The following is a 14271-nucleotide window of genomic DNA, read 5'->3' as shown; positions in this document are numbered from 1 at the left end:
ATTCCTTGCTACTCCAAGCAATGGTATCGGTGACCTAATTCTGTATGAAGCTGACACCCTGTAGCTTTGCCCCATTGTCTCTCTCTGGTTTCAGAGAAGGTTTGTGCAGAATCTTGTTCTGATGGGAAAGTGCAAAAGGGGGCAGTAAAGTGCTATCCACAAGAAGGAAACTTTCTCCAAATATTTCTCAGGGTTGATATTGCCTATGTCTATTGTGGGCCCTGCTTTTTATTTATTCCCTTTGGAACAGACTTCTGCTTGGGCTGCTGAGAGAGGGGCGGTCTTACTAAGCTATGGCAGCATTGTAGCATTCCACGGACGCGGTACGAGCGGAGATTCCTGCCTAGTTATGAAATTCACGTAAGTCCTGCTTAAGTCCAGCTTCTGGACTTATTTCTATTCCTTGGGGCACAGGATGTTTCTGAAAGGAATCTTGGGGCTTCTGTGTTAATGCTCTTTTTGCCCCGTAGAGACCTGGAAGGCCCCCAGTGCGCGGTGTGGTTCTGGTTCATGGGTCTGGGCTTACCCAGAGCAACCTGCGTCTTTTGTCAGGAGGTGACCAGAAAGCCCAATCAGCTGCCACGTGCTGCTCCTCCAGGATTTTGGACTAATTTACAAACGGACTGCTCCTTTTCTCTGCAGCCCTTGAGATCTAATTAAAATGAAATAGAAACGTTTTGTGGGAAGAGTCCATGTTTTTCAAAATATAGTAAACTCCAAGTGTACTTAGTATAGAGCTCTGGCTTGCAAAGAAACCTATTCTGTGAAAGGACAATGATTTTTGGTACCAACTGCTAGGGTGAACCTCCTCCTAAAGTTGGCATTCAGATCCCCTGAAATGTTAGCCAACTTCCAGAATTTTCCAGTGCAGTGATTAAGCCTAAACTGTATCCATCTCGTAGTTTTCATTTATTTGGATCAACTGGTCGTACGTTAATTACTAGGGTTTGGTGGACTCCAGAGCTGATTTGTTACATAGGCCACAGTTCCAACCATAATAACTTTATTTAGCTACTTTCTAAGGAAATGCATCAAAAAAGTTAAAATGTCTACAAGTTTTAAATGCTGATTTTTAAAATCAGAATTAGGAAAGATGGCTCAAGAACATGATATCGTTCGTTGTTTGAAACTGTACACTGAAAATAATGTTCCATGTGATCATAAAAGCATTTAATGTTTATGGTACAAAATTCTGAAAAACACAGAAAGCTAGAAATCGCCCTGGGTCTATCACCTCCAGTATCTGAAAGTCCCAGGTAATGGCCCCAAGTTTGATCATCTGTGTATGTTTTCTGTGTTGTCAGCCAAACAAGTAGAATCATACCACACGTTGTGTCTCTGTGCTTGTTTTCAATTGAAATTAGCCACGTACTTACAATAATTATTTACTCCAATGGAACTTTGAGAAGAAAGGAAAAATTAAAATCCCCATGAAAAAAGTAGCATCTGTGTTGTTTACAAATCTTATTTTGCTCGGCAGGGTTCTCCAGAAGTGCGATATCCCCTGTGGGTCCCCTGTCCCCCAAGGTTACATAGCGGCTGGATTTTCGGTGGTCCTGTTACTGAGCCCCAGGGCCCTGTTCTCAGGCAGATGATGCCTGCCATCAGCAGGCAGAAATACCAGATACTGAAAGAGATTTTATGGAACTAGTAAATGGAAATGGCTCTGGATCTCAACTGACACTTTTTAACATGGGAACACTGTCATCGTGTCTGGTTAAAGGCGGTTTACCTGCCCCGGTTGTTTGTTTAGACAAAGACGTGGGTCATTCCTGTCTGTGTCTTCTTCTCATCTCTTTTATTCTCTGTCAGCTTGGTACTTTGTGCTCGGTGCTGCTTACCGAGTTGCTCTGGTACAGCTGGTGGTCTGGCATATCTTTCCATCATTTACCTCCATATAGTCCTTCCCTCAGGGGAACCAGGCTTCCTGTTTCTCGTATGTATTTTTACAGACTCTGTCAGCATCAAGGGAGCCCCTCAGTGAGTTGACCTTTCTTCTAGGTTCATTTTGGACAACTTTGAAGAAAAGCATAAGAAGTCATTGAATGTTTGTCCTGAGGGGTAGGTGTCCCAATCAGGGACAAAGGCAAGAGTGGGTAGGGGAGAAGATGGGCCATTTGTGGACGGGTTGGGAGTGCAGCTGTGAGTTCCCCCTGCACAGTGATCCCTAGGCTAATCTCAGCCACTGGCTTCCCGTGGACCCTTGTCCTCCATCTGGCCCAGGTGAGAAGTAGACGGGACACCCACTGCCCCCATCTGATTTCACAAGCACCCGCAAGACCCGGTAACACAGTGCTGGTCAACAAAGGAATCCAGACCTCCGCCCGCCCGCGTGACGCTCTGGTCTGTCGTAGAAAATTGCGTGCTGTGACCTGAGCTCCCAAGTAGCTGGTTTATACTTTAAATGCGTCATGTAAGGGTTTTTATTTTTATTTTTATTTTTTTGTTTTTTAAAGCGTGGATTCCTAGTGTGGATTAAAACATTACAGAGTATCATGTCGCATAAGGACTGTATTATAAATAGTTTCTACAATAATGAATATGAAGTTGAAATGTCTAATTTAGATTCTTAGAGATCTAATTTAGATTACTAAATATTAATGTCTAATTTAGGTTATTAGATTGATTCAGAGCATTCCCCGTGGGAAGGGTTAGAGTCTGGTGTGGTGAATAACTTAAAAAAAAACAAAAATAAAAACTCGGATTACATTTGATAGGTAATCAGAAGATAAAAACATTCTGGTATCAGATCATTTCATTTCAGGCAGGTTAACTGTTTTATTCCATATTGTCTCTATATCTGATTCAGAGTGCTCACACCCATTGTCCTGCTTGAAAGTGACTCATTGGGGAAAACATAGGAGTTGCCTGTTTGTACTCAGCAGGCCCCCTCTACTGCCATTCTGGGAGGCCCTGCAGCCCAGCACCGGCTTCCAGGAAGCAGCCCTCAGCCAACGTCTCCTGATGGAGAGGAGGGTATGGCTTCTCTCCCAGGACGGCAGCAGGGTGACTGCTCTGCCCTCTGGTAGCCCGGCTCAGAAAGGAAAGTGGCCTGGCTCTGTTTTCTGTCCTCTATAGGACATGAAGCACTGCAGGCCTTCTTCGGGCTTTGTTTGGGATTCCACCCCGGCAGACTTTATGAACTGATGCCCGTCACTACTCTTTGTTTGTGTAGAGTTTCACAAAAACAACCGCACCTGTGTGGCATGGCTTGTAATTCGATGCTCCTTTTGGTTAGAAGACAAATGTTATTTCATCACACAGAAAGAAATCTGTATTTGACCTCCACCGTGGAGAGCCAGGTTAGAAATCTGAAATTAGCCAGTGTTCACCACCGTAATTCTCCCTCTGTGTTGTTTTGTGTCATCTTGTTTTGAATACTTCCTAGGTCGAAACAGGATTAAGTGAATTACTAACGATTACAAAATATTCAGGGCATAGTTACACTGTGTAGTCTGACTTACTAAGATCTCTCGGCAATCTTGGGGTAATAAAATCCCAATAGAAAGGACCTCGCTTCAGAAACAGGGTTTTGTCTATGTTTTAAGCCTATGGTTACTGACTTGCTTTTAACATATGGGACACAATCATTTTCCACTCGAAAGTGGTGTTATTAAGAAATTCACCCCGTTTCATTTTCACTTACATTTTGGATTCTCCTAAGTTGTCAGAAGACCATCCATAGCACTGTAATTAAAACACAGATCTTACATAGTTGGCTGGTTTCTTCCCCACCTATGGGTTCTCAGCCTCCTGGGGCAAGGTTGGGTTACCAGATGGCTGCCTTTGTGAGCCGTGTTCTCAAGTGACTACTTCTGGAGCAGCCTCCACAGCAGGCACATGCTTGGCATGGAGTTAGACTCCATGGAATGATTGCAAGCCTGCATGGCCATTCACTTTCTCTTCGTTTTCCTTAACTTCATGGCTTATCTATGCAAAGCTCAATTTAGAAAAAAAAATTGCATTTCACAAAACCAGATTTATGCTCTAATGTGATGCAGTGAGAACTGAAAAGTGTGCAAAGAAAGGGGGCTTTTCCTGTCGTGTCTCCTGTTTGGCACAGCAGGGCTTCATCTGTTTTGCATGTTACGTACGTGTGCAGTGGTTAAATCAAGATAATGTGGTGGAAGGGGCCTCTGTCGGTGCTTAGCTGAGAATAAGTTCTCAAAAGCAGCTGTGTATTCATTATTAGTGGTTCTGGAGGGGCTAAGTACACTGCATTTTAGATGGGAAGGGACTGTAGAAGACTGTCACACTCCCAGATCCTTCCAGAGAGAATGGGTCAGAGGCTCTGTCTGCACTGCTCCTTGCTCTTCAGAAATAACCATCATGCCTGGAATGACGTCCTAGAAATTCCATCTCTGCCCTCAGCACACCCCTGTCCTCCCAACATTAGCTGGGCCTATCTGCAGAATTCTTCCATGCCTAAATCTGCAAAGTCTATGGCGTATAATTTGATTTAAGTTTGTGTATATCTTCTCTTCCATTTGTTCTTTCATATTTTTTCAATGAATGCATTATTTATGAGCATTTACTATATGTCAGCCCTTAGACATTCAACATTGAACCGGACACATGGGCTCTGCCTGCCCTCAGGGAGCTGGACTACACGTTCCTGACCACGAGCACCTTACGCTTCTGTCACTCGGAGCGTCGAGCACAAAACAGATCACTTTCATCATTACGCTTGCTTGACTTTCTTTTTGCTCTCATGTTGCCTTAGAAACAGGGTTCCTGGGGAGCAAAGGGGTTTTGGGGGGGCTTGACTGTGCACAGTAGTAATGTAGGCAAGAAATTCTTGATTCAGATTCTCAACTCAGCCACACTCTTCGCTGAAAACTGTAATTTCATCAATCGAATGACTGGTGTGCTCACCAGTTTAAATATGTGTTTGCATATTTTTATATACATTATGTTCTATGTAAATCATATGTAAACCAGGTTATATGTAGATATACATATCTACATTTCTATATATGTATCTTGTGTATCTGTGTATACATATGCTTAAGTAAACTTTAAAGCACTCAAGTGCTGGGTCTTTTTTTAAGGAATTCTTGAAACAATTATTTTTTCAGGGAAAAGGATCAAACCCTTGCCTTGCTCTTTTGCCAAAATGTATCCTGAAAAGTAAACAGACACTTTGTGGAGCATTTGGAATAGTGGGTTTCATCGAGATTTACTTCTTATGAGCATATCAAATATGCTTATTGAAATTCGAGATTTCTCCTCTCCCCTTTCATTTTGCCAAGCTTTCGGATGACTTACCCTCCCCATCCATCATTCCCCCATCACTGACAGCTACCACTCTTTACATGATTTGTGCCTTCTGAAAATACAGTCTAAAACATGGTGGTCCTCCTACCCAGACTGGCCCAGGGGTCGGAGGTTCTGGACCTCAGCCCCGTCAGCCAAAGCTGTAACTCAGATTTGGTGAGTGAAGACACAGCCATAAGCAGTTACTTACATGGCTGGCTGGAAATCTCCCGTGATCCTTTGGTTAAGCATGGAAAAAAAAAAAAAAAAAAAAAAAAAGAAAAGAAAAAAAAAACCCTCTCATGAAGGGAACAGGTTCGAGGGAGCATTCTGAATGAAGAAAGAGCTTGGGGAGCCAGACGTCAGGCCCACGGGGTGCGATGTGGGAGAGTTCTGAGATGCGTGGTCATCGCAAGCGGCTGGGAGGTCTGATGCACTTCCTTAAGGAAACTGGATGCACATGAAAATGGGTCCTTCTGGCTGCCAAGGATCCTGATCTCTAAAGCCTGGGCAAGCCCCTGGAGAAGTGGCCCCAGGGTAAAAGTGGATGGGTGTGAAGGCTAGAGCTTTGAGAGGACGCAGACACAGGCCCGCAGACCTCGGCTGGGGTTTGGGGACACTTCTAACACAGTCTACTGCGTGTTGCTCGCTCTGTGCCGGCTCCCAAAGGAGCAGATTGAGAATCAAAAATGTGCAGTGTGGGGAGGGTCCCCGGCAGGGATCGGCCTCTGGTTCTTGGATGCAGTGAAGATTTCTTGACAATGTCAAGGAATAAGACACGAGGAAAAAGTTGTGTTCGGAAGGGGAGCCGTGTAATGGTCACCACGCTTCCTTCATACCCTCCTCCGGGCAACCTGCCCCCACTTCTTAACCCAAAGGACACGTAGAATCACTGTGAGGGGCAGAAGTAAAGACAACAGAACTTCATCCACGAACATGCTGGTTCAGCCCTTCAGTCCCTCTCCCAGAACCCAGAGCTGTGTTTTACCTGCAAGAAAGACAGAATGGCCTATGGAGATGACATGGGCACTCAGGAGGTGGGGGGTGGGAGTTGACTTTTCAAAGCATCTCCCCAGAAAACTGAATGGATGGCCAAGAAAGTCACAGAGAGGCTTTCATTAGTGGTGGTCCTCATTTGTCGAAAGTTTTAGAAATAGACTTCAAGGGTACACACTTGGTTGTTTGGAATGTGTCATTCTTATTTTTAAAATGTTCATTTTGAGAAAGACTTTGTTAAATATGTCTTGTTCACTTTTCTTTCCTTCCCTTCTTTCTGTCTGTCAATGAAATGTCTTATGTCCTTGCTAAAGGAGCTTGGGGGAAAAGGGGGGATGAACCACACTTTCTTTGGGATTATAAATGACACATTCCCAAAGAAAGTGACAAACCACCATGCGGCATGAATTTTTCCTGCCATAAAGAGTATTGGTTTTTAATATAAATCTATGCTATAATTTGTTATGTTCTGTGATGGTTCATAACAACCTCCTGTACTTTTCAGAAAATTAATACCATTCATTAGCATAAATCATAACCCGTTTCCTCCGTCTGGGCTTGAAATTGGAGGTGCCCTATCATCCAGGAGCTCCCTTGCTCTCTCTTTCTCCCTGAACGATGACCCATTAATTGTCATGGCTGGTGGGCTTCCCCGGTAAAATAAAGGACTGGATTGGAAGGATTCAGATGTGATGCTTTGTTCTTGGGCTTTAATATTTTAATGAGCCTGCAGGCCTGGCTGCTTACCGAGGGAGGGACTAGATGGGGTTTCTGAGTGTGTTGTTAGTGTTCGCACTTGTGGATGGATGTTCATTAGAAAGCTCTCGTTCCAGTTACTCAGAGAAACTCCCCATTAGGAAAGATCTTTCAGCAGCATGGCAAGCAAGAAGGAGAAAGGAGAGGAGGGAAGCTTTTAGCTGAAAGCATTAAGGGGATATTGTATCCGTCATCTTAGTTCTAAAGATTTGCTTCTAAGAATTAATTGGAGCAAATACATCTCAAGGCAGAAAAAAAGGTTTGTGGAGCAGGGACAGTGGTTGCTGTCCTTGCCCTGGGAGGACTTCTCATCTTGCAGCTGAATCAATAGGACAGGGAGTTATTTCTGGTTATCTTTTATGGGTTTGTAAGACATTTCTTTTGTTCGGTGTAATAAAAAACCCATTGTCTGATCAGTGACTGACTAATTACAATAAGTAATTTGAACATTCTTGATGAAACTTGTCTGTTAATTAACATCAACAGCAAATGGAAACTAACAGGACAACAAAGTGTTAGCGCACCCACTCTTCTTTGGAATTGACGCCATCTTTCTATGGCGCGTCCAATAAACCAAAGCTGCCAAGGGCTAGAAAAATAACAAACAGGTGTGAAGGTGTGACTCACCACCTAGGAAAAGTTATTGTGAAGTTATACAAAGGAGTACTGAAATATTACAAGCGAGGGGGTGGTAGAAAGGAGTGTCAGGAGGTTGACTGATCCTGTTGCATAGAGTAAGGAGAGAGTGGGTTTTTTTCTTTTTTCTTTTCTCTTCTCTTCTTTTCCTTTCCTTTCCTTTCTTTCCTTTTTTCTCTTCTCTTCTCTTCTCTTCTCTTCTCTTCTCTTCTCTTCTCTTCCCTTCCCTTCCCTTCCCTTTCTTTCCTTTTCTCTTTCTTTCTTTCCTTCTTTCTTTTTCTTTCTTTCTTTCTTAGAGCCTAATTCCTAAATACATTCATCCCCTGCTGATCTGAACTAAGATACTTTTGGCAAATACAAATGTGGATTTATAAAATTGTACTTTGGAATTATTGACATTGGCTAAATTATAATTATCATTAAAATTGTTAATTTTATCAACTCAATGGCTTTTTTGTTTATGCTTTTTTAGATTTCTACCTGGACAAGGACTGGTACTATATCCACAGATAGGAGACAAATTGGATATTATTTGCCCCAAAGTGGACTCTAAAACTGTGGGCCAGTATGAGTATTATAAAGTTTATATGGTTGATAAAGACCAGGCGGACCGCTGCACTATCAAGAAGGAAAACACGCCTCTTCTCAACTGTGCTAGACCAGACCAAGACGTAAAATTCACTATCAAGTTTCAAGAGTTCAGCCCTAACCTCTGGGGCCTAGAATTTCAGAAGAACAGAGATTATTACATTATATGTAAGTATAATTTTATTCATTTGTCTTATAGAAATTAAAATAAGCTGAATAAATCTGTATCAATTTTTTAAATTATTTCTGTGGCAAATAATCTGGTGAGAATCTTTGCTGAAAATTGTCCCTTTTTTTTTAAGAAACCTTAATTGAATGAGGACCCTGTACCAATATTATTCGATAATATAAATACCCAAAGAGGAGAAAACCTCCTAGAGGTTTTATAGTATTGAAATAAATGGATATTTATGAATATACTCAGCATCTCTACTGACAAAACATTTTTAAGGACCACTGGTGAGATCTCATAGGTAAATCTTATGCGATGACTTTTCTCTTCACCCATCCATCCGTCCATCTGTCCATCTGTTCACTCACGCATTTAGTAATTTAGTATTTACTGTATGACAGAAGCTGTGTGTAAGTGCTAGGGACTGAACAGTGAGCAAGGTGGTGTAATGGTGCCCTTTCCTTGTGGAGCCCATAGATTCAAAGGATAGGGGGTTAGAGGCAAAACAGAATTACACACTGACATGTTAAAACCAGATTTAGAAGTATAAGACTTGGGTTTGTTCAGTGAATTACCTTTTCCTTCCATCTGCGTAATAATATGACACATTGTTGCAGGAAACAGGTACTAGATATCCTTCGGGTCATATCTGAGCTGTTGCTCCCTTCATGACACTGAGGGCAAAGGGTACAGGCATCCAAGCACATGCCTGCTAGGAGCACGCGATGTGTGGGCACAGAGAGAGGGTTGTTCCAGGCCCAGGGTTTTGTCAGAGTGCCATCTGCGTGATTATTATCACTCAAGCCATGAAATAGGTTTTCTTTTTCTTTGGTGTAAAACTATGCCCATAACCGGGCGGGAGTGCGCATGTGATGAATCCCGGCTTCGGTTCATCAGGGGTGCAGAGCTCTGTTCTGGGATCCCATCCCATCTCTTGGTGATCCGGTGGAAATGGCTTTCTCAGCCTTCTGGCCGCTCTTGAGAATGCAAAGTCAGGAATTCACTGGATACTTACTTAGTACTCAATAATACCCTGTTTTTTACTACATGAGTTATTAAGACAAAGATGGTCATAGCTGTCTAATTATCTCATCCTTGTGGCAAACCTGAAATACCAGGACCTGAAAACCTGATGGGAGCCAACTTGACACTGAGAGAGTGGCTTAGCGAGAGTCAGTGCCACAGAGAAAGGGAAAGTGGGAAATTATAGATTTAAAGGAATAATTATCATAAAATGAAAATAAAAGCATTCTGAGGGATGAAACAAGGAGGCGGGATGGTAAAGTGTACAAAATTGTAGAGAAATCTTTGAAAATTGAAGATAGTTATTGGGTAAAACCCATGAAGATACCGGAAGCCTAGTGGCTTGCTTATTTATTTATTTTAAAGACCTTTTAAGACCTTTTGTCTGCCAAGGACACTGATGTGTAGTGCAGGGACCTGATGAATCCCCAAGGAGGGCTGTGCCCCCTGGGCAGGGGGGAGAGAGCTCACATAGTGCCTTGGGGCAGGTGGTGCTCTAGAACCCCCCCGAGGCCTGCAGTTCCCAGCATCTATCCCAAGAACCGTGTGTCCCGCCCAGGTGCGCGAGCCAGCTCTTCCCTGCAGATAAGCCCCAGACGCAGATTCCGTCCTCTTATTTTCATTTATGGCTTCGTGAAGATGGCTTCCTACAATGTGCATCCCCCCGAGTGCAGGCGGGGTGTTGGGACGCTTCTGAGGTGGGGTGCATCACCTTTGTGTGCGACAGAGCGAGCACTGCGTAACTACGAGGCATCGTTATGTGACAGGTGTGTTTTTAGAGGTACGACTTAATTTACAGTTCCAATATTAATCTATACAGTAGCGGCATCTCTTCCTTATCTTTCTGTAAAAACTCATCATGAGTTTAAGTGGCACGTAGCCGAGCTCCCCTGGCCACCAGAACTTGCCTCAGAGGGACGATTTACCAGGTAAAACCTCATGGTAGCCTGGGATAAGAGAATCTTTCTTAAAATAGAGTGTGAAACAGTGAGAGGCTGTTGGAAGGCTGCCAGCCAGGTGAGTGTCCGGGGCTGAAGACTGGCCAACAACCAGGGGAGACACTTCCCAGACCCTTGAGCGATCCCACCACGCCACAGACATAGGAAGACACTGCAGGTACCGGGGAGAAGCCGGAAGCTCACTTCTCATGCCCGGCCCCGGCCAGCAGAGCTCACTCACTGATAGACAACTTTCCCTGGAAAGGAGATGACAGACGAGCAGAACACGTTTTACAATTGCTTAAAAACTTAATGCTGACTTTGCATTGCTTCTGCGAGAATTCCAAGATTTTTAGAAGTCTCTGATTTCCACATCGCACAATCACTCACCATACACCCCGGAGTCACACTCGACTTAAAAGAGGACTATTCAAGATGGCATAATGGAGAGCACTCAGACTCACAAATGTATCTCGAACACCTCAGGCCCTCAGTTCACTTGGAGACCGTTAATAATGTGGGGTTGGGAGATGCGGCTATACACCTGGTATCCCAACTCCAAATCTTCGTTGTCTAAGCACCTTCATCACTAAAAGTATGCGTATTAACATCATCAGCCCTGTGAGCTGGCTCTTTGTCGCGGGCAGGAACCAGAGAAGTGACGGTGTGGGGTCACGCTAGCCCCCAAGGGGAACAGTCCAGTTTGCCAATAGTCAGCCCGAGTGCTGGATAACACCCCAGGGAAACTGATCCCAGGAGCAATGGGCCAGCAGCCTAGGGACCTGGGGTCGAGTCCCTTGCCTGCACTTAAGGAGAAAGTCACCTTATCTCTTGAATTTTTATTTCTTTTCTAGAAAGTTCTTTTGTCGTTTTTCTTATGGCCAGTGATGGAGGCCTGTAGTTCCAAACCATTCTATGGTTGGATATATATATATATATATCCCGTGTAGGATCTCTTGTTAGTGTGTCTCTTCTCCAGTCAAAATGGATGGAATCTGCTGTGAATTCAAAGACCTTTAATTTGATTTACAGTGTTACCAGATTTTTAGAATATAGTCATCAGGCTTTGGAGTTTTGGAAGTAAATATTAATTTTTAATTGCAAGTATATTTTTAAACCTACCAAGTATCCACTAAATTCCCTTAGGCAATGACATGACAAAATGATGCGCTTCCTCATTAGCTCTTCTCATAGATGATTATTTGCTTTGACATGTGGCAAAATGATGTATGTGGGTTTTCTTAATATTTAGAATTGACTTTTTCAAGTGACCTATTTCAGTAATTAGCCTTAGGCCTGATTTGCATCATCAAACTCCTAATCTTAAATGATCCAGAAATAGGGATGTTAGTGCCATTTGGTCTGAAAAAGCACCCCTCCCCCGTTCTTTATGACATTCACATTCTTAATCGCCTTAAAAGCATAGTAAGCATTTATATAACCTACAGTTATGTTTGTCTTTAAAATTTCAAAAAGTTTATGAAATAACTATCTGTTCTTAAGTGCCCATTTTCAAGGGAAGCTCGGTAAACACTCCAGTTCATGGAGGGGAGTACTCCTGTGTTCTCAGCCTTCGTCCCTGTTTGTGTCAGTGACTTTTCTGTAGACACTTCCTGTGCGTGGCTTACAGTTTCTTTTAGAGATGACAGCACTGGGCCGACTGAGTCAGCAGTTTTGATCTGTCCGCCCTTTGTGACCTCCAACCTTATGAAGGTTCTGTAGGTCGCTCGTGCAACCTCAGCATGGAACCTTGCAAAATACTAACAAAGACGTTGTCTTCACTCTACCGAGATTGTGTGAGTCAGAGATGGATGAAAAATGAGTGCCGTTGTGTCAGTACTTTTTAAGTGAACAGTGGCCACAGCTGAGCTCTGTGACAGAGGCAGCCACGGGCACCAGGCCCCTCCCAATTTAGCCATCTGTAAGTTCTATGGTATTTTACCTCAAACCCATAGCTGAGACTTGGACTTGTGGAATAAGTCTGAACGCTATTTCTAACAGTTGTTGGATTAAAGATTGTTCTTTAATGTATGCCCTGCCGTACCGACAGTGGGCCTTCCCAAGCTGCCCCCCCTTTCTTTGCCGTGGGAAGGCTGAACGAGCTTGACTGAGTTATGATTTCCTAGGTCATTGGTTTAGTTCCCCAAAGCAATTTTCTAAAAATCAGAGCATATGAAATTGGAAGCCTCCACAGTCAGCTTCGCTTTGCTGTTTCTTAGGCATAAAGTTCACTTCTGAGCAAAATTGCAAAATAAATAAAAACGCTTGCATACAAAACGCTATTCTTCAAGAATCAAAACAGAGGAACGGCAGATTTCATTTCCTGCATTTTCGTTAACTATATATGTGTATATGTATATTTTTTTAAATTTATATTCACTTCCTTGGGTTTGTTTTCCTTTCATGCTTCCGATTTGCTTATTCCAGGAGGTAGGTCTGACAACTGACAGAAAACATGTGGGATGTACTGTAACCTCCCCAGCAAGACAGTTGTAGGAGCTTTCAAATAACCTTTCACATGTAGATTTCTCTTCAGATATATCAGAATGTGTGGCCTGTGTAATGGTTATGGGTTTTCTGTCATGAGTTAATTTATATGATAAATGTAGCAAAAGCTTCATTTCCATTAAGTTCAATGAAAGGACAGTATCAGCCTGTTACCTACGTCCCTGACTTTGGGGTGAGGATTTATGTTTTAGACCTTGTATAGAATTGCCAAATTCCAGCATTTAAACACCTTTCTATTTCTAACCTACAACTGTCCTCTTTGTAGTGGAATGTCCATCAGACTCTTGGCTGTCTGGACCATTGTCTACACACACCACTTTGGGTGACAGACAAGCATGGTGGGTGGGAGTCCGGAGTCCGACAGACCGGTTCTTGAGTGTCCTTCAACAAGTAACTTCCCCAGCCTCAGCCTCGAGCTCTTCATCTGTAAACTGGACAAGCTGTGGGGACCTGCCTCAGCAGATCGACATGAGATTAAGTGGGTGTTACATGTCAAGTGCTCATTTCCAGGGTTGGCTCCTAATGAGTACAACCACGGGGTCCCCTTGGAGCAGAGCTTGTGAGGTCAGAAGACCAAGGGCAAAGCCATGCCTTTCTGCAAGCTAGCGGGCGGGGAAGATGTACCCACAAAGCGTAATTTATTTGCAAACCATCCATAAAATGAAACTCCAGAGAGTTTACAAGTTTCAGTAAGGCTGCATAACTTAATTATAAGATCTCTGCTCTTTGTCTTAGAGTGTTATAAAAGTTCTTTTGTCCCTGGGCTTCCTCGACCAAGAAACATGCATTTATATATCTTTTTGTTGGTGGAATTGCCCGAGCTTGTTAGCAGATCCTCTGTAAGACCCGAAAGAGACAGACCGGGAGGAGTGTTCTGTACATATAATCATTTCCCCGCTTGTCCTTTCACCAACCTTGCCAGAGCTTTTTCATAGTTTCCCAGCACACAAAGGAAACACTGTATTTTTATTGATAATTTCGGCAGCCTCCTAATGTAGTGTATTTTCCCAGAGAAAAAAAAAATTATGTCAGGGTCGCCTTGTCACTGAGGCTAGCTGGGAAAGAACATTTCATTAGTCTGATAATTAGAAGTGTTGTTTCTATTATTTTTTTAACATAATGTGAAATCCTCCTCTGACGGTACTGTGGGCTCTTTCCGAGTGTAACAGTAAGTCTCCTGGTTGATTTTCCTATTAATAAAACTTACACTCTTTCCACGGAAGTCACAGTCTCAGTTTCTGCCTAACTGGACATTGGACTGAGAAGCTTCTGACTCTGTTCACACCTAACGTTGTCACCTGGACAGTAGTGAGAGGCCTGCGGATGCTCTTCCTTATTCCCAAAAGTCACTAAGGAAAGAAGACTGATTTCGTAAAGCCCTGAGAAGACGGGAGGGGA

At 43.2% G+C, this 14271-nt stretch overlaps 1 protein-coding gene across 1 annotated transcript in view; it reads left to right on the top strand.

Moving 5' to 3' along the window:
- The window catches only part of LOC111147124 (ephrin B2), a 40357-nt gene that overhangs the window by 14106 nt on the left and 11980 nt on the right, over window positions 1-14271 (top strand). The window contains exon 2 of the mRNA XM_022503027.1: window positions 8117-8400. Within this exon, the coding sequence (XP_022358735.1) occupies window positions 8117-8400 (284 nt within the window). The remainder of the gene's footprint in view (window positions 1-8116; window positions 8401-14271) is intronic.

The sequence above is a fragment of the Enhydra lutris genome, unplaced genomic scaffold (genome assembly GCF_002288905.1).
Source record: "Enhydra lutris kenyoni isolate GAN:26980312 unplaced genomic scaffold, ASM228890v2 scaffoldscaffold15, whole genome shotgun sequence".
Taxonomy (NCBI): domain Eukaryota; kingdom Metazoa; phylum Chordata; class Mammalia; order Carnivora; family Mustelidae; genus Enhydra; species Enhydra lutris.
The sequence above is the reverse complement of the archived record's forward strand: the minus strand, read 5'-3'. Positions and strand labels throughout refer to the sequence as shown.